General features: G+C 40.7%; 1 protein-coding gene across 1 annotated transcript in view; it reads left to right on the forward strand.

The window, feature by feature from the left end:
* KIAA1549 (KIAA1549 ortholog) overlaps window positions 1-20,018 on the forward strand; it is a 163,908-nt gene that overhangs the window by 133,104 nt on the left and 10,786 nt on the right. Inside the window, exons 18-20 of the mRNA XM_027102761.1 lie at window positions 7,479-7,525; window positions 13,260-13,420; window positions 18,071-18,216. Coding sequence (XP_026958562.1) covers window positions 7,479-7,525; window positions 13,260-13,420; window positions 18,071-18,216 — 354 coding nt within the window. The remainder of the gene's footprint in view (window positions 1-7,478; window positions 7,526-13,259; window positions 13,421-18,070; window positions 18,217-20,018) is intronic.

The following is a 20,018-nucleotide window of genomic DNA, read 5'->3' on the forward strand; positions in this document are numbered from 1 at the left end:
GACAGCAGAATTCTCATTGTCCAGAAAACAGTGGAACAAATATTTAAAGAACTGAAAGAAAAAACTGTCAACCTAGAATTCTATATCCAGTGAAGACCTCTTTTAAAAACTAAGGTGAAATAAAACCTTTTTCAGACACACAAAAGCTGAAAGAATGCATCACTGGCAGACCTGCTTTACAAGCAATGTTACAGAAAGTCCTTTAGGCAGAAGTAAAATGATACCAGATAAAGATCTGGACCTTCATAAATGAATGAAAAGCACTAGAAATGTAAATATGTGGGTAATTATAGGAAACTTTTTTCTTCATTATTTAAATCTTTAAAAAGGTAATTGACTGTTTAAAGCAAAGTAGTAACAAAGTATTGTGGGGTAGAAGTAAAATGTCTGAAAACTATAGCACCCAGACCAGATGGGGAGAAGTAGAAGGGGACTGTTTTAATGTTCTTACACCATGGGCAAAGTGGAATAATAGCACTTGAAGGTAGACTGTGATAGGTGAAAAATATATAACATATACCCTAAAGCAACCACTAAAAAAAAAATAATTGTAGCTAATAAGCCAACAAAGGAGTAAAAATGAAATAATAAAAAGGTAGTCCAAAAGAAGGTGGGAAAAAGAGGAAAAGGGGAACAAGGAACAGATGGGACAAATAGAAAGCAGGTACCAAGATGGTAGATTTAAATCCAGACCTGTCGGTAATCATATTAAATATGAACAGTTTAATATCCCCATTAAAGGGCAGAGATTGTCAGATTGGATAAAAAGCAAGATCCACTTATCCGCTGCTTACAAGACACCCACATTAAATATAAAGGCACGAGTAGGTTAAAAGTATGAGGAAGGATATACCATTGCTAACGCTCATCACAAACTCTGGAGTGGCTATACTGATATTAGCCAAAATAGTTCTCATAGTAAAGAATATTAACAAGGATAAAGAGGATTATTTCATAGTAATAAAGTGGCCAGTTCATCAAGAAGTCATAAAAATCTTCGAAGAGACAACCCTCAGAATGGGAGAAAATATTTGCAACTGACAAAGGATTAATCTCCAAAATATACAAGCAGCTCATGCAGCTCAATATCAAAAAAACAAACAACCCAATCCAAATATGGGTGGAAGACCTAAATAGACATTTCTCCAAAGAAGATATACAGATTGCCAACAGGCACATGAAAGGATGTTCAACATCACTAATCATTACTGAAATGCAAATCAAAACTACAATGAGGTATCACCTCACACCGGTCAGAATGGCCATCATCAAAAAATCTACAAACAGTAAATGCTGGAGAGGGTGTGGAGAAAAGGGAACCTTTTTGCACTGTTGGTGGGAATGTAAATTGATACAGTCACTATGGAGAACAGTATGGAAGTTCCTAAAAACTAAAAATAGAACTACCATATGACCCAGCAATCCCACTACTGGGCATATACGCTGAGAAAACCATAATTCAAAAAGAGACATGTACCACAATGTTCATTGCAGCACTGTTTACAATAGCCAGGACATGGAAGCAACCTAAGTGTCCATCGACAGATGAATGGATAAAGAAGATGTGGCACATACATACAATGGAATATTACTCAGCCATAAAAAGAAATAAAATTGAGTTATTTGTAGTGAGGTGGATGGACCTAGAGTCTGTCGTACAGAGTGAAGTAAGTCAGAAAGAGAAAACCAAATACTGTATGCTAACACACACACACACACACACACACACACACATATATATATATATATAATCTAAAAAAAAAAAGGTTATGATGAACCTAGGGTCAGGACAGGAATAAAGATGCAGACATAGAGAATAGCCTTGAGGACATGGGGAAGGGGAAGCGTAAGCTGGGACGAAGTAAGAGAGTAACTTTGACATATATACACTACTAAATGTAAAAGTGATAGCTAGTGGGAAGCAGCCGCATAGCATACGGAGATCAGCTCGGTGCTTTGTGACCACCTAGAGGGGTGGGATAGGGAGGGTGGGAGGGAGACGCACGAGGGAGGGGATATGGGGAGATATGTGTACATATAGCTGATTCACTTTGTTATACGGCAGAAACTAACACAACATTGTAAAGCAATTATACTCCAATAAAGATGTTTTTTAAAAAAGTGTAAATAAAAAGAATTTTAGAATAAATGGATCTTTTTACACAAAACAAAAAAGTCATAAAAATCTTAAATGTTTATGTGCCTAGTAATAGAGCTTCAAAATACGTGAAGCAAAAACTGACAGAACTGCACGCATGTATAAACAAATCTACAATTCTGGTCAGAGATTTCAGCACTCCTCTTTCAGGAATTGATAGCAGGGATGCAGTCAACCCTTGAAATTAGTTCTGGGGAACTCATGGGAAGTGGGAAGTAAAAGTGGTGAGATGTGACGGAGGAGAGGGAAAGGAAGAAGCGGAGAGGTTAGGAGCCTAGACCTCATCCTGAGGGCAGTGCCTGGATCCTGAAGGGCTTTGAGCAGGCTAGAGACATCATTAGGTGTGCCTTTTGGAAAGATTGCTCTCATTTTACACTGGAGAGTGGTTTGTCACAGTGCAAGAGAGGAAGAGTCAACATGGCTTCAGCATGTTTAATTGCTGATGGCACTGAGCCAGTGTAGGAGGAGAGCTTGCTGATACAGGAAAGGGGATCCAGAGTACTGGTGGAGGAATTATCTTCAGAAATGAAGGGATATATTTCTTCCAGTTTAATGGGAGGGAGAAAGAATTGGGTGCAAGTACAATCCGGTTTGTAGTTGGGTGGCAGTACATTGCAGGACCACCCATCTCATGGTTTCTGTTCTCACAGTAGAGAAAGCAGAGTCATATGTTGAGAATGAGACATGTGTGGCAAGGCAAGGCAAGAGGGTTGAGGGAGAGTAGAAATTTGAAATACTTATCGTGGAGAATGAGAGAAAACAGATTAGGGATGGCGTAATTACTTAGCATTGAGGCCGCTGTTCAGACTGACGATCGTGAAGTTATAGTGGCACAGATTAAAGTCCTGTAGTTTTGTTTATCAGCATTCAGATACCCAGGTGTAGACAAGGAGAAAACAGGCAGTTGGAGTGATCTGGAGCTGGGGCTTTATCAGGCATGTGTGATGAAAGGACAACTGGGAAGAGATGTTGTGCAGATCAGAGGGTGCATTTGAAGCGATGATAGACGATACACTGAAAGGGAAAGTAGTGGGCAAGTAAACATGCTGGAGCTTTGTAGATTCTTCCTCTCAAATCTACCCACTGCATTACACTGGTCGGAGCCATCATCATCTCTCACCAAGATTATTGGAAGGTTTCCTAGTCATCTCCCTGCCTGTGGTCTTGAAAGTAGGATGTCAGGGTGGTGGCTGACAAGTGAAATGCTGTTTATTGGTGTTGAGCAGACTGAGAAGCTGAGAGGCTAACACAGTAGATGCATCCTGTGGGTGACAGGAGGACTTGGAGTGAAGAGGGAGACCTTCCAGGAGCCTTTCTGCTTAGTCGCGTTTTTCCAAAAGGAGAGCTCTCGTCTCACTTCCCGACCTGAACTTGTTTGCTGCTGGCATCTCCGTGTTGCTTCTCTTTGCTCCTTGAATTGTTCAGCGCAGAAATTGGTGGCCATCTTAATCTCTCCCTTTCTGATAGAAGATGTATATGTCATAGCCTCTAGGAAGCGTAAATAGTTCTTGGCATTCAACCACTTTTTCTGAATCATTTTCCGCCCTTAATAACCAACGTCCATTTTATCTTTGGATTCAGTTCTTTCATTCACTTCAGGGAAACTTTCTTTTCTTTTATTTCTGAAATAATTGTCTTACTCTGTTCTATTTATCGGAGTTGAAGGTACCAATTATTTTTATGTTGGCTCATCTTGGTCTCTTTTCTGTATCTGTCATTTATCTCTAGTTGCTTTAGCTACTTTGTTCTTTTTTCTCTGCCTTCAGTTATGGTTATCGTGGGCCTTTTCTCTGTGCCATTGATTTGCTTTTAAACCGTATCTGTTCTTTTCCCCATTAGTTGATTTCTTAAAGTCATACTGGCATTATTTTGGTCCTCACATTATTTCCATAGTTCTGTGGTCTCCCGTTGTGTTGTTTTATTACCACATCTTTGAAGTTAGAAAGAGGAATGGCTATTCTTATTAAGTTAGGGGCCACACTGTGCTGCCAGGATCTTTCTTTCCCCCCTTGGCCACTGCTTTTCTCGGTTTAGGGCATATTTTACCCACTTATTTACTTGCTTGGTTTCTGCTGATCAAGTGCAGCAGTAATTTTTGACAGATCTGTATTACTATTTTTATTCTTTCCTCATTGTTCATGCGTGTTGCAGATTAACGATTCCGTGATAATGCCTTACGCCTCCATCTTAACCAACAACGCAGACCCATGGCAAGATTTTTATAAATACTCTTATCGAGTGGTTTGGATGTGAACTTTTGATGTTACCCTTCATATTTTGATGGGAGTGGTAGCAACTTAATCTAGTGGAAAATCAGAATCATTGGTTGTATTTGGGCATCTCTAATGTAACTTCACTGTGTTTATAAATTGGTTGTAAAGTTACTGTTTGTTGGCAGGAGGAACCTGATCACTGTTTATTTGCTCCTGCTGACTGTGGTGAAAAACCACAGGAATGTGGATTTCAGGGTGCCCTCAGTTACCCCATGAACCTTTATTTACCATCTGATGACATTTTTAATTCTTTTCTTGCCAGCATAAAGATGTTAGTTATACGTTGGTGAGTCAGGCCACTTAATAGGTGGTATTTCTGCTTTCCTGAGTAAAGTTAACCTCCGTGGAGTTGTCCTCTAAGTAGCAGGTGTGAGTACCTGAGCTAAGATATTTTACAAGCAGACCTTACCGTCTGGTTGCTTTACCTCAGGCCCCTCCAGACTCCACTCACCACTTGCCTTTCTTGCTCTCTTGACTTGTTTTATACTGTATAGAAAGAAAGGATGCATTAAAAAGGGATTTTTATTCGCCTAGCTGATTGAAACCTTAAAGTTCTCTTTTGTCCTCCAAACTTTTTTACACGTGTGACCCACTTAAAGGAAATGCCTGCCGTCTGTCTGCAATTTTTTTTACAACCTTTTCACTGGGGGCATGTAGTCTCTAGAAAAATAGTATCCTTTTTTTTGCGGTACACGGGCCTCTCACTGTTGTGGCCTCTCCCATTGCGAAGCACAGGCTCCGGACACGCAGGCTCAGCGGCCATGGCTCACGGGCCCAGCCGCTCTGCAGCACGTGGGATCCTCCCGGACCGGGGCACGAACCCGTGTCCCCTGCATTGGCAGGCGGACTCTCAACCACTGCGCCACCAGGGAAGCCCTAGTATCCTTTTTCTGACTACAATAGATTGGAAATGCCTAGCAGTACAGTAATAAAACAGTTAAAGAGTAGATAGCTACTTTGCATTGATTTTCTTTTAGTTTATCACTTATTAGATCTTTTGAAATCCTGATAGGTAAACTGTTAAGCCTTGATCCTTGTTTTTGGTTTTATTTTGCATGTGACTATGTTTAAAAAGTCCAACTGTGCTGAAAGCACAAGGGCCACTGTAAATAATCTTTATCCAGTCTCAGATTTCTGTTTAATTATTTGGAAAAGGAATTGACACTTCTTTTCGTCCTATTTCTCTCTTCTTCGATAATCCCCTTTGGCTTTTTTACCTCAGTTGAGGAACTCTACAGGGTTCTAACCTTTGTCCCTTTGCCAAGGGAGGGGAAGCACTGAGGGTCAGAGGTGAAGTAATTTGAGCGCAGTTTCATGTCTAATAATCCCTTCAGAACTCTGTGAGGTACAGAGATTGTTCTGTACTTCTTGGCCTAAGGAAATATACCAAGAGAAGTGGAGTAGTTTGGTCAGTGTGACTGACTCCAAAGCTCCTACTCCCCACCCCCCCGCACCAAACCCCGCAAAGTAGCGATTTATTCAGGAGGGGAAGTCTGGTTTTAGGAATTATGGGTGGTGCAGCCCAGTGGTTAAAAGCATTTCAGAAAGATAAATTAGGAGGAAATTGTTTAACTTCCTTGTATGTTGGTTTCATCTGTAAACAGAGATAGTGAGCACTTCTTTGTGTTGCTGTGGGCCTGAGTTAGTGTTCATACAGTGCATAACAAAATAATAATTCAGTAAATGGCAGCTTAGAAAAATAAAGATCTAATATTAGAGCAGGTCCAGAAGCAAGGCTGACTTACTAACTTAACTTGGAGCTCCTGATCCTGGACAACCTATTGGTTTAAACTGACTGGAGTTGGATGGATGCTGTCCAGAGTTACTGTCCTGCTAAAATACCTGATTCCAAAATAATGATTCATAGTTGTTGAAAAGAAGTGTTAAAATCCGAGTCCCACGTATGCTAGGGTTAAGATATGTTGATTTCATGAGGAATGCAACATAGGTCTAGGTTTCTTTAAATCTGGGAGACTTCCTTGGTGGCACAGTGGTTAAGAATCTGCCTGCCGATGCAGGGGACACGGGTTCGATCCCTGGTCGGGGAAGATCCCACATGCCACGGAACAGCGAAGCCCAGGTGCCACATACTGAGCCTATGCTCTAGAGCCCAAGAGCCACAGCTACTGAGCCCACATGCCACAACTGCTGAAGCCCGTGTGCCCTAGGGCCCACATGCCACGACTACTGAGCCCGTGTGCTACAACTACTGAAGCATGCATGCCTAGAGCCTATGCTCTGCAGCAAGAGAAGCCACCGCAGTGAGAAGTCCGAGCACCGCAACGAAGAGTAGCCCCTGCTCGCCACAACTAGAGAAAGCCTGCGCACAACAACGAAGACCCAACGCAGCCAAAAAAGAAAAATAAATTCTGGTGCCCTCTTGCTTCAGTGAAAGAGCACTTGGTTAGTGCAAGTTAGTTCAAGTAAAAAGAGTTGATTGAAGGATACATGGACACCTTATGGAATTTAAGGGCAGGGAGTATTGGCTGGGCCTCCTTGGTACTAGAAAACTGTCAGAAACTGAAGGTGTTCACTTCACCCTTTAGGGTCTAACTTATGGTTCTCTTTATATTCTTTCTCTTTTTATAGCATTCTACAACATGGTACAGCATTTGCATTGTTTAGTTTCTTGAGTGTATTTGAATTGCTGTTGGGCACCCACTAGATCTGGTGACCATTGTGGCCCATGTTGATAGAGTCATTTGTACTAAATGTGGCCATTTAAGGACCACCTTTTTAGCAGAAGATACAGGTTTGTAGAGGATAAGCCTACAGAGAAGAGCAGGTGCAGAAACCCTGTCTGTTATTAATATTTTCACAAAAGAAAGAAAGGTCTAGAAACTAGTTGTGTGTTTATTAGCCCAGTTCCCCAAACTGAAACTTCTAGCATTACTTGATGGCAGAATGCCCTGATAGCATGCTAACTTTTTATGAGAAAATAATTCTCTTGGAAGTTGATCCTGCAAATCTAAATTTGTAAGTTTGCTGTTGTCACTTTATAATAAGTATTGAATGTTAATCTTCATCTTCTTTTGAATTTCTTCCAGAGATATGAAGACTATGGAATGGCTCCCCCATCAGGCCCATTACCAAGGTAAGGTTTTTAGGAGAAAATGTATCAGGACTTTCTCACATATGCTGTTTCTTAAATTTTGCAGATTTGTTTCTTTTAGCTAATGTGAGCAGATGAAAAACTCTTGAGTTGTGTGTTATCTTGATCTAACCAGAAGAGGGGGAAAAAAGTTGGAATTTAAGTCCTGCTTCCAGTAGTGACAGACTAGATAATTTGCTGATGATAACTGGAAAAGCTAGACAAGATTTAAAAATAAAAACAAAAAACCAGGTGGCTGACAGGGCAGTGAAGCAGTATGGGGCCAAGATCTAGCAAATCCAGAGAGATGAGCCCTGCCTTTCTCCCGCGGATACCTGCTGATTCCAGAGGAGGTGACTGAGAAGCTGAGCAAAACTTTTGACAGACTCATGAGGCTTGCTTAAAAATGCACCATATTGAAAGTTGTGTGGTACACGTAAAGCCATGTTAGTGGGGCACTTTGATGCCTTGAAAGAATCAAAATATATTTGAAAAGAAAAATGGCTGAAAATCAATAATCTAAGTGTCTGTCTCAATGTTAAAAAAAAGACCTAATAAACCTAGGGAAGTAGAAGGAAGGAAATAATAAAAATAAGAATAGAAATTAATGAAGTAGAAAACAAATACCATACTAGAGAGGACCAACAAAGCTGAAAGTTAGTTCTTTGAAAAATTCCTAGAAAGAGAAAACCTGAATAGTCCTATAACTATTGAGATTAAAGTCATTATTAAAATTCTTCCCACAAAGGAAACTTCAGGGCCAGGTGGCTTCAACAGTGAATTCTACCAAACACTGAAGGAGTAAAAGATACCAATGTCATACAAACTCTTCTAAAGAACAGAAAAAAGAGAAAACACTCCTCAACTCATTTTATGAGACCAGCATGACTTTGATACCAAAGACAAGAAGGACAAGGACATTGTAAGAAAGGAAACATTAAGGGCCAGTTTCACTCCTGACCATAGATGCCAAAAATTTGAAACTATACATTAGCAAGTATATCCAGCAATATAATCAATAGGATATCTATCATATCATAATCAAATTGGATTTTTTTCCAGCATTGCAAGAGTAGTTTAAAATTTTTAAAAATCATTGTAATTCTCCACTTTGCGGTGAATAAAGGAGAAAAATGTTCTCATTTCAATAGATACAACATTTGATAAAGTTCAACATCCATACATGGTAAAAATCTTAGCAAACACAGGATAGGAGCAGACTGATAGTAATCTGATAATAAGGTATCTTGGCAAATATTGCTTAATGGTGAAATGTTAAAAGCTTTCCTCTTGAGAGCAAGAGCGAGACAAAGAGGCCGGCTTGCATCACTTCCATTCGGCATTGCCCTGTGGGGTCCTGGCCAGTGTAATAAGGCAAGAAAAAGAAACAAAAGGAGTAAGGAATTCAAAGAGAGAAATAATACTGTTATTATTCACAGATGATATAATTTTGTAGCAGAAAAAACTAAAATGTCAACTCATGGATTGTTAGAAGTAAGTGACTTTAGCAAGATGGCTGAATAGCAAGATAGTTAAATTACAAGGTAGCTGGATACGAGGATTACAGAGATCAGTATACAGCATTATAAGCCCAGTATCCAAAAATCCGTTCTGTTTATGAGCAGTTACAGAAAATAAACAATTTTAAAGATACTGTGTAAAATAGCATTCAAAAATATAAAATACCTCAGGATAAATCTAACTGAAGATATTCAAGCCTTCTAAAGAAAGATATTCATGGATTGTGCAACTCAGTATTTTTTAAATGTCAGTTCTCCCCCAGTGATCTGTAGATTTATTGCAGTCCCATTCACAATCCCAGTAGTTTGTTGGGTTTTTTAATACCTGGAAATTGACAAACTCACTCTGAAATGTATGTGGAAATGCAAAGGGCCAAGAACAGCCAAGACACTTTGAGAAAGAAGAATAAGATGTTAGGATTGTTCTAAATGTTATAAATTACTGTCAAGGAATTAAGAGTGTGGTATAAAGCAAGACAAACAGACCATTAGAACAGAAGAGAGGGTTGGTGATTCAGACCCACATGTGAATAGACAGTTGATTTATTTCAGTGAAGGAATTGTAGATAAACAGATTTAGTCTCAGAAATCATATTCAACTATCCCTTTAATGATCGGAAGTCACACAGAAGTAGGAATGTTATCTGCTTCCTCCTTACTTTTTCTTTTTTAAAAAATTTATTTATTATTTATTTATTTTTGGTTGCATTGGATCTTTGTTGCTGCGTGCGGGCTTTCTCTAGTTGTGGCAAGCGGGGGCTACTCTTTGTTGCGGTGTGTGGCTTCTCACTGCGGTGGCTTCTCTCGTTGGGGAGCACGAGCTCTAGGTGCCCAGGCTTCAGTAGTTGTGGCACGTGGGCTCAGTAGTTGTGGCTCGCTGACTCTAGAGCCCAGGCTCAGTAGTTGTGGCGCACGGGATTAGCTGCTCCACGGCATGTGGGATCTTCCCGGACCTGGGCTCAAAGCCGTATCCCCTGCATTGGCAGGCGGGTTCTTAACCACTGCGCCACCAGGGAAACCCACTTTTTCTTTTATTTGCCCTCATTTTCAGCAGGATTTCTTTTATTTTTCCCCAACCCTCCTCCCCCACCAAGGCAGTGCTTTGTAGTCCAAAAGCAACAAAGGGAACAGGTGGAGATTAGGTGATCCCGGGCAGAAGCTAATGATAGGGGGACCAGGTGACCTGATTTGCCCAGTTCAGTCCTAATTTACAGCTGTTGTTCAGTGTAATTATTAATAAATTTCACTCTCAAAAGTGTTCTGGTTTGGATAATAAATTTTACGGTCACCCAAGATAAAAGATTCTAGAGTATTTGGAGTGCACTGAACTATCTGAGCACACAATTTAGGATTAAAAGGATGCAAATGTAGGCCAGGAGGGTGCTTATTGACTGGGTAAAGCAGAAATAAGTAAAGGACAAGAGATAGTTCCTGGGTGGATGGTCCAGAGATTATGATTAGGTTAAGTGAGCTCCAGTTTACAGATCTGGAAGAAGGAGTGTGCATTGGCTAAGCTCTTAGATATGTAAGGCCAGAGAGGTCAGACATCTGTTTCCGAGGTCAATCTAAAACAGCAGCATTTATTTAAAGAGATTAATATAGGTAGCCTGAGTTTCAGTTTATGAGCTGTACTCCAGAAATCACAGTATAGAATAAGGGCAAGTTGGTGTACTTTCTCATCGAACAGGTATAATCTGTTAATTACTAGTTAACTGTCATTTGCAAGAAACTGTAATTAAATTATCATCTTTTTTTATTCTTAAATTTCTTTAGAAGAGTGGTTCTCAGGGTGAGATTCTTAGATCCCTAGAAGGTCCTTGAGAACCGTTCAGGGAGGTCTGTCAGGTCAAAAACTATTTTTTATAATAATATTGTTATCTGACTTCTCTCATTCAGTTGACCCTTGCACCAAGGTGCGAAAGCAATGGTGGGTGAAACTGGTGCCTTAGCATGAATCCAGATGGTGGCACCCAGCTGTTGACGGACTCGCTCCAGTGTTCTTCACTGCTGGGCAATCACAGCTTTTTTTTTTTTTTTTTTTTTTTTGCGGTACGCGGGCCTCTCACTGCTGTGACCTCTCCCGTTGTGGAGCACAGGCTCTGGACGCGCAGGCTCAGCGGCCGTGGCTCACGGGCCTAGCCGCTCCGCAGCATGTGGGATCTTCCCGGACCGGGGCACGAACCCGTGTCCCCTGCATCGGCAGGCGGACTCTCAACCACTGCGCCACCAGGGAAGCCCCACAGCTTTTTTTTAAATGCCAGTTTTATGTTAGTATGTTATTGATGAAGTAGTAAAAATTAATTTTATTAAACCTAGACCCTTGAGTCTCTAACAGTCTGGGTGACAAAAGAGGAGATGCATATAAAGCACTTCTGCTGAATATGGCCTTTTGAAGAAAGGCACTTCTTCACTTGTTTGAGTCGAGAATTGAACTAACTGGTGCCATGTTTTTGCTTGAACAAACAGCCAGCGGACTTAGGTGTTTGGCCTCGAAAATGAACCTGTCACTTCAAGGAAAACAACTGACAGCATTTGTTGCCAATAATAAAATTGAGCTTTCAGGTGAAAATTAGAATTTTGGAAACTTGTCTGCCACCATGCAATTGACAGCTTCCTAGTACTTAAAGCCTTCTCTGATGAGCTCAATGGTGATATTAATGAATGTGATTTGGGGTTACTGTAAAATAAAACGTGTCAGTAAAATAAAAGTCTGCATAACTCATTGAACCAGTATTTTCTAAATGACCAATGTCGTAAAACCATGCATAGGTCTATTCAAAGTGCAAGAAAGACCAGTGGTTTTAATGTAACAGAGATGAAAAGTTCATTGATACTGTTTCAGAGTCTGTATTGCCACTCACCTTAAGGAAATATTGTTGAGTTCTGATGTGGTTTCAAAGAAGAATATTTAACCGAAATACTATTTGAATATTATCTGGAAAGGCTATTAAAATCTTCCTCCTTTTCCCAACTACATATTTATGTGAGGTGAGCTTTTCTTCTTAAAATAACTGATGGCAACTGATTGAATACAAAGTTTATGAGAATCTAGATGTCTCCTCTTAAGGACATTTTTTTTAAATGTAGAATTCTTCTCATTTAATTTTTTTTGAGGGGGGTGGAAAATATCGTTAATTTTATAAAAAATGTTGACATGTAATAGGTTTAATAATGTTATTTTTAAATGAATATTTAATTTTTTCAGTTTTAATTTTGAACATGAAAACTATCTATAGGTACGGTACGCATAAACAAAAGCTCTCGGGAGTCCTCATTTTTATGAACTAAATAGTTTGAGAACCACTGCTTTAGAGCACTGGTTTTTAGCCTTGATGAAGCTCAGGGTCATCAGTGGAGCTTTAAAAACTACCAGTGTCTGGGTCTCACGTCTAAAGAGTCTGTTTTCATTGGTCTCGGGTGCAGCATGGGCTCCCCAGGTAACGCTACCATGCGGCCAAGGTTGAGAACCACCCCTTTAGTTGGGCGCTGGAGGTGAACGGGCCCCGGGGCTTGAGCCACACCCTCTTTGGGTCTGTAAACTAGAGCATTTCTTCTTCAGTCATCCAGCGGATTGGACAAGCATCAGCTGTGTTCCGGCATGTATACTGGATGGCATATATACTTTTCATAGCCCTGGAGATTTGTCTGTGAGCAAATAGAGTCCCTGCCCTCAGAGGGCTCAGAGCCCATCTTTTATTTTCCTAGTTCATTTCCTTCCTTTTGGAGTCTGATGCTTTAATAAGAGGAGCCATTACATGTTAAATAATTCCTTTTGCTATTTTCTCATTTTCTGGAGAATATACAGTTTTATAATGTCATCAAATAACTAGTTTAGGCCAATTCCAAATTTGCGATAATTGGTGGATAATTATCCAGTATGGTCTTTTTGGCAGTGCTTGTATTTTGCATTGTCTGTCAGTCAATCAACAAAACAAAGAATGTATCCTGATAGCCTACATGATTTCCCATACCTTGCAGGTGCTGTGCTTTGCAGTGGGTCTTGTCTCCCTTATTAATTGTTTTGTATTTGAACCTTGTTGCATAGCACTTATACCAAACAATATTCAGACATATTCATTTTTAATCTGGGAGAGGAGATGGATAATGAGCCAACAGACAAATAGGTCTTATTTTTCCTTAAGGGCTGAGGGTGGACCTAATAAAGTGCCGGAGTCGGGCAAGTGTGGTCCTGACGCTTGGGTGCGCTTTGCTTTCAGACCAGGTTTTGGCCCCGGTTTGCTGCAGTCTGCAGAGCTGCTGCCTGCCGAGCCCCAGCAGCCCCAGGCCTCGTCTGAAGCCACCTCGTGTGCTGCCCGAGGGATCTACCCTGACGAGGTGTCATCGGTGGCCCGGCCTCGGCCTGTCGGGGGCACCACAGGTACACGTGGCTATTTACCTTGCGTTTCTTTTTAGCTAACTTCTGCAGAGATCATTTTCGACTTCCCAGAGCATCAGCATCCCGTTACTGGCCTCTTCCGCCGGTAAGAGCCGCGTCCCCTCGGATCCCGGTAAAGATGTAGGGCTAGGGAGGTAGGAAAGGAGAGAGTGGCTGAGATCCCAAGACTGATGGCCTCTGGTTTGTTCCTGAGTAAGTGTCTCGAAAACAGTCCCTTCACATGGAATTCACACCCACACCTCTTCCAGGGAAAACGTTTCTGAAGTCTTACAGTGAACTGAAAGACCTATTTCTGAGTGCTTGCAGTGGCACGAAAACAAGCGTTTATTTTAAAGAAGGCACTTGTCCAGTTTGTAATAAGCAACCTAAAAGTTGATGGAAAGTGACCAGAGGGAGATTTGTGTTTTATTTGGTCATTTCTGGGAGGGTATAACCACTGTTTTCTCCTTGAGCCTTACCTCCCTCATTTTTTCCCTTCTACCTTTATTAATAATCATCTTTTTCTCATTCTAAAGTGTCCTTGTCATTATCCCATGCCTCTATGCCTGTCCCTTCCCTGCTGTCACGCATGGGCAGAGTCGGCAGTGGAGGGCCTGGGGAAGCTGGTGGCCACATGGAACTGTTCTAGGTTTTTTTCCACCTCCTGTTTCATGTCATCATTAAAAGAACAATCCTAGTGTCATTTGTGAGTAGCCAGTGCAGTCCTTTACTTGGCAGTTCAACAGTGAAAGGTCACATTTTCTGAAGTTGTCTTCTAATTCATTACTAAACTTTTAAGTCTTTGCACACTGCTTTTCTTTACTTTCAGTATTTAGGTTTGCTTTAATTACCTGTTGGAAGTCAAATAAAATCTATACCAGATTATCTCCACATAGGAAATAAAAGTTCTCAGTTTATGTTCTTGAAAGAACATAAAGTGCCCAATTCCTGGAGCTCTTGAAGCCGGAGAGAGAATATGTTTTATTTTTAAAGGATTCTAAAATATATTTTAACTAGTTGTTTGGGAAACGTTACACATAATGTGGTTTACTTGTAAAACTACAATATTTAGTATATTCAGTGTAAAGATACAGGGAATTTTTTTTCACACCAAAATTAAAATTTAGGAATTAAAATTTTTTCATATATTCAGTTTTGCTTTTTCAGAAAAAGAGCTATAAATACCAATATTTTAACAATCTTTTTTGTCAGTTTTTGAGATGCATGTAGAAATTTGAGGAAAGGAAGAGCCCTTAGAATTTTGGTAAAGCAAAAAAGGTATAATGGTTTCTGAATTGAGTATCCTCAATAATTATATCCAGATTAGGAATAAATTTATTTTCAGAAAATGAGAAGAAAAGAAAAAAATACATTTGTCTCAGGGTCCCCTGGGAATTTTGTGATACTAGTTGAACCCACAACAAATCCTCATCAAGTTCAATAGATACTTGACGTTTATGAGGGATTCATTCTGAGATCTTTGTAAATCCCCACATTTTCAAACACTGCTAGACCTCATAGTTGATTTCCCTAATCAGTCCAACAGAAGCGTAAGTGGACCAGCTAAGAGACCCTTTCCAGACCCATAATGAGAGACACTGCTGGTTGTTGACACACAGCACCCAGCATGGCTGAGCTGATATTCTGACAAAGCAGTTGGCCGGTCGGCCTCCACCAGGTTGCCTGAGACCCAATCTTGTGCCCCAGATTACAAATCACTGTTGCATGTCATGAAACTTCATCTCATGAATAGTTGATACTATGAACACTGATTTGTGCATATCACTCAGTGTTCCCCGAGCTCTTTCCATTTCTTTCTTTTTTTTTTTTTCTTTCTGTTTCTTGTACAGCTACTCTAAAAAGTTCTCAGAGTTCATTATTACTCTGTCTTACTGCATTTTATTAGCAGGGCTCAGAGCCCATCTTTTATTTTCCTAGTTCATTTCCTTCCTTTTGGAGTCTGATGCTTTAATAAGAGGAGCCATTACATGTTAAATAATTCCTTTTGCTATTTTCTCATTTTCTGGAGAATATACCGTTTTATAATGTCATCAAATAACTAGTTTAGGCCAATTCCAAATTTGCGATAATTGATGGATAATTATCCAGTATGGTCTTTTTGGCAGTTCTTGTATTTTGCATTGTCTGTCAGTCAATCAACAAAACAAAGAATGTATCCTGATAGCCTATATGATTTCCCATACCTTGCAGGTGCTGTGCTTTGCAGTGGGTCTTGTTTCCCTCATTAATTGTTTTGTATTTGAACCTTGTTGCATAGCACTTATACCAAACAATATTCAGACATATTCATTTTTAATCTGGAGGAATATAGAAATTATATGTATGAAATATTTGAAGAGGAAGTTATTTTCTAATAATTTGCCATAAGGGATTAAATTGTGTAAAAATTTGAAATGGAAAAAATACTAAGATATACTAGAAAAGTTACTTTTCTGACTATGTAAAATTATCAAATATGTATATGTCTAAAACTTACCAAAAGCAAAAGGAAAGTAGTACCTAGGAAGATTTATAGCAGATATGACCAAGAGGTAATCTTATTATAGAGAATGGCTCATAAATTGATAAATGGGCAAACTGCAAAAGATAAACAGGCAAAGGACAGAAAGAAGGAATGCACAAAAGAAATGTGTGTGTATCATATGAAAGTAAACATGAAAAATGTCCAGTTTTGAAAATGATTAAAGAAATGCAAATTAAAACCATGATGAGCCACCATTTCAATCATGAAATTGTTTTTATGATAATGTGATGTGGTGAAATTAGCATTCGGTTTCTTTATCTGTACAATGGGGATAACTTTAGTACTTACCTCTTACGGTTATTTGATGATTGAAGAAGATAACAAATGTAAAGTGCTTAAAATAGTGCGTGGCATACAACAAATTTTAATAAATATTAGCGGCCATTATTATTACTATTGTATTATTTCCGGTGATGGTGTAAATCGTTAAACTTTCGGAAAGCAGCTTGGCAGGATAACATCATGAGCCTTTGATTTGGTAAGTTTGGGAATATAGGCTCCCCTCACTGAAGAAATGCAAAATACTGGAGAAAAACTACATGTACAAAGATGTTTATTGGAGCCTTATTCAGAATAGCAAACTACTGTGAGCTCCCTGAATACCCAGTTATAAGGGCATCAGTAGTAAACTGTACAGCTATTGAAAATGAAGAGCTCAGATAGAGCCAGAAAAAGGGAATTTAAGATTTCCTGGTTGCCTCCTTTGCATTTGGTACTTGACCTATTTTATCTCTTTTAATCCTTGAAATAACACTGTGAGGCAGACTTTTTAACTTCATTTGAAAAGTGAGGCGTTGAGGCTCAGCTGGAGTGATTACTGGGTGTCCGAGGTCACAGGACTTGTCAGTGGCTGAGCTGCAATGCAAACCCAGGCTTGCTCGGGGTGATGGGCCACTTGAATCATGGGGGAGCTTGTGCTGTCTCGTTAAGTGAACAAAGCAAGATACAGAATCCTGCCTGAACTGTGACCTCAACTACTGTTACAATTTTAACACAAAGGTATGCTTTTCTCCCTATGCAGCTGTCTGAACCTTTATAAGTGATGGGGAACACTGTGCTGCATTTCTGTTCTTTGCAACATTTGCTCAAACAATGTCTGTTGGGCAAACAGTACTGATAGTTCTAATAGTTTTAATACTGTTATGAATCTTCAGTAACTGACAAGCACTCCTGCAGAGTACGTTTTTAAAAATGTATTTGATTAACAGAGGCTGTTAATTAGGCAACTAGAGTAGGAGTAGACTTGAAGATGGAGGGGGCCACCTCCCTTATCTCTGTGAAAACCCTGAACCTTTGTGGGACCAGTCTGAGCATCACAGATGAATTAGATGATCCTAGGAGCATTTGTAAATTGGTATTTTATTTCACAGTGTTTAAAGATCTGTTTTTCCTCCCTCCATCTGTTGAAAAGAGATATTTCCGTATGCCGAAGTTGATGGGGGAGAAAAATATGTTGTTTAAAGCCTGGCTTTCACAGCCACACAAGGCCGTAGTGAGTCTGAGTGTAGAATGAGTGCTAGAGATCATCTGTCTTTGCTATCAAGTATACCTCAATGAGAAGGCTGGGTGGGTGGCGTTAAATTTTTAATTATGATATGACTAAGTTATGAAAACAATGTGAGTGTAACAAAAATGTACTTTAACATTCTGAATTCACACTCTGCCTGTTAAGGAAACAAAAGCATATTGTATTTTCAGCCCCTTGTTAGTCTGAAAGCCATAAGCAAGAACCAGGTTTCAGCTTCATCGTGGCTCCAACAGCTTTCACTCCTTTTTTCTGAATCGATAAGGTCATCCTTATTTGTAGCCTCTACAGAAATGAATGGAAGGGCCCTCTGTTATGCCCTTTATTCCCAGTCCTTTGATGTCTGGCTGGGAAAATATGAACATCACTATTAGCCACTGTATTGAAAGGAAGTAAAAGCCTGCAAACCCAGAAACTCATGGTCTGTTTTTCTTAGGAAATGTCTTCTCTGGAGGTAGAATTGGTGCCACGTTTGAGCAATGCTCGTATCCCCAGGGCGTGCTGTGGTCAGAACCGAAGTGTCTTACTGGGCAGCCTCACCCCCCTACCAGTGTTCACTGGGCCACTCATTGTGTTCCTCCAGGCTCCCAGATCCAGCACCTGACACAGGTGGGAATTGCCAGCAGAATTGGAGCTCAGCCAGTGGAAATCCAACCAGGCAGAGGCAGCCAGTATGGGGGACCAGGCTGGCCTTCGTACGGGGAGGATGAAGCTGGCCGGAGAGAGGCTGTGAGTACCTTGTGTTGGGATCGTCATTGAGAATTCAGACATGATCACTTAGTGTAGCTGCTGCTGCTTCTGCTCGGGGGATCTCTTTTTAAAACCTACATAAAGGTTTAACTCCCCTCACTTTTTTCCCCCTTGAGTGTGTTTTTTTCTTGCAGTTTGTAGATGGGAAATGCCCTCTGACCAGAGTGGGAGAGTATTGGCATTGAAATTTGGGAAAGTATATAATTTTTCTTGAGGTAGCTTTCAGGCTTGAAGTAGTGAGTTTTAAAAAATAACTTAAGAGGGCGGAGTCAACATGGTGGTGTGGGAAGACACCAAGTTAGCGTCTCCTCACAACTAGGGCATCTGCTGGCTGCTGGTGGGGACCCTGACATCCAAGGAGATGGGAGGAACCCCCAAGTGAACTGGTAGGATGTGGAGGGACAGAGGGGGAAGGAGAAGTGGAGGCCAGGCAGGATTGGTGCCCCTGAGGCTGGGGAGAACAGGAGGGGCAGGCGGGAGGGGCCCTCCAGGAGGTGCGGGAGAGGAGCGGAGGGCGATTGCCCCGCCCACTTGGGCATGGGGAGCCTGCTGGACTACCATATGAGGTCCCCTGCCCTCTGAGAACAGGGTTGGGGGGCACGCCTGGGCCCCTTCTGTTCCTTGAGCCTAAGCCCTGCCCCCCACAGCCCCCAGGGCCTTTTCCAGCCCTGTGGGTCCTCAACATAGGCCCTGCCCACTTGCCCAAACCTAGCCCTTGCTTAGGCCCCACCCTCCACAGCCAAGGCCTTTTCCCTGTTTTTTCTTTTTTTTTCTTTCTTTCTTTCTTTTTTTTTTCTCTCTTCTCCCTCCTCCTCTTTTTTTACTGTTGTGGTTCCATTGTACCTTCCGGTTGTTGATTCATCTATATTTTTATTTTTATATTCTTTCTAACATATCTGTTAGTTTCCTAGTCTAATTTTATTTTTTACTTTGTTATTGTTCTCTCTCTCTCTCTTTTTTTTTTTGCCACCCCACGTGGCTTGCGGGATCTTGGTTCATGAGCTGGGGACCGGGCCGAAGCTCCTGCGGTGGGAGCTCCATGTCAGAACCACTGGATAGCAAATAACCTCAGACCCCAGGGAATAATCATTGGAGTGAGGTCTCACGGGATCTCTCATCTCAGCACCAAGACCCACCTCTACCCGATAGCCTACAAACTCCAGCGTTGGAAGCCTCAGGCCAGACAACCAGTAAGACAGGATCACAATCCCACTCATTAAAAAAAAAAAAAAATGAGACAGCCAAAAAATATGTCACAGATGAAGGAACAAGGTAAAAACCTACGAGACCAAATAAATGAAGAGGAAATAGGCAATCTACCTGAAAAAGAATTCACAGTAATGATAGTAAAGATGATCCAGAACCTCAGAAATAGAATGGAGGCACGGATTGAGAAAATAGAAGAAATGTTTAACAAAGATCTAGAAGAACTAAAGAACAAACAGATGAACAACACAATAACTGAAACGAAAAATACATTAGAAGGAATCAATAACAATAACTGAGGCAGAAGAACGGATAAGTGAGCTGGAAGACAAAATGGTGGAAATAACTGCTGAGGAACAGAATAAGGAAAAAAGAATGGAAAGAAGACATTCTCAGAGACCTCTGGGACAACAGTAAACGCACCAACATTCGAATTATAGGGGTCCCAGAAGAAGAAGAGAAAAAGAAAGGGTCTAAGAAAATATTTGAAGAGATTATAGTCGAAACTTCCCTAACATGGGGAAGGAAATAGTCACCCAAGTCCAGGAAGCACAGAGTCCCATATAGGATAAACC

Source organism: Aethalodelphis obliquidens, unplaced genomic scaffold (assembly GCF_003676395.1).
Source record: "Aethalodelphis obliquidens isolate GAN/ISIS:26980383/991018 unplaced genomic scaffold, ASM367639v1 scaffold5, whole genome shotgun sequence".
NCBI lineage: Eukaryota > Metazoa > Chordata > Mammalia > Artiodactyla > Delphinidae > Aethalodelphis > Aethalodelphis obliquidens.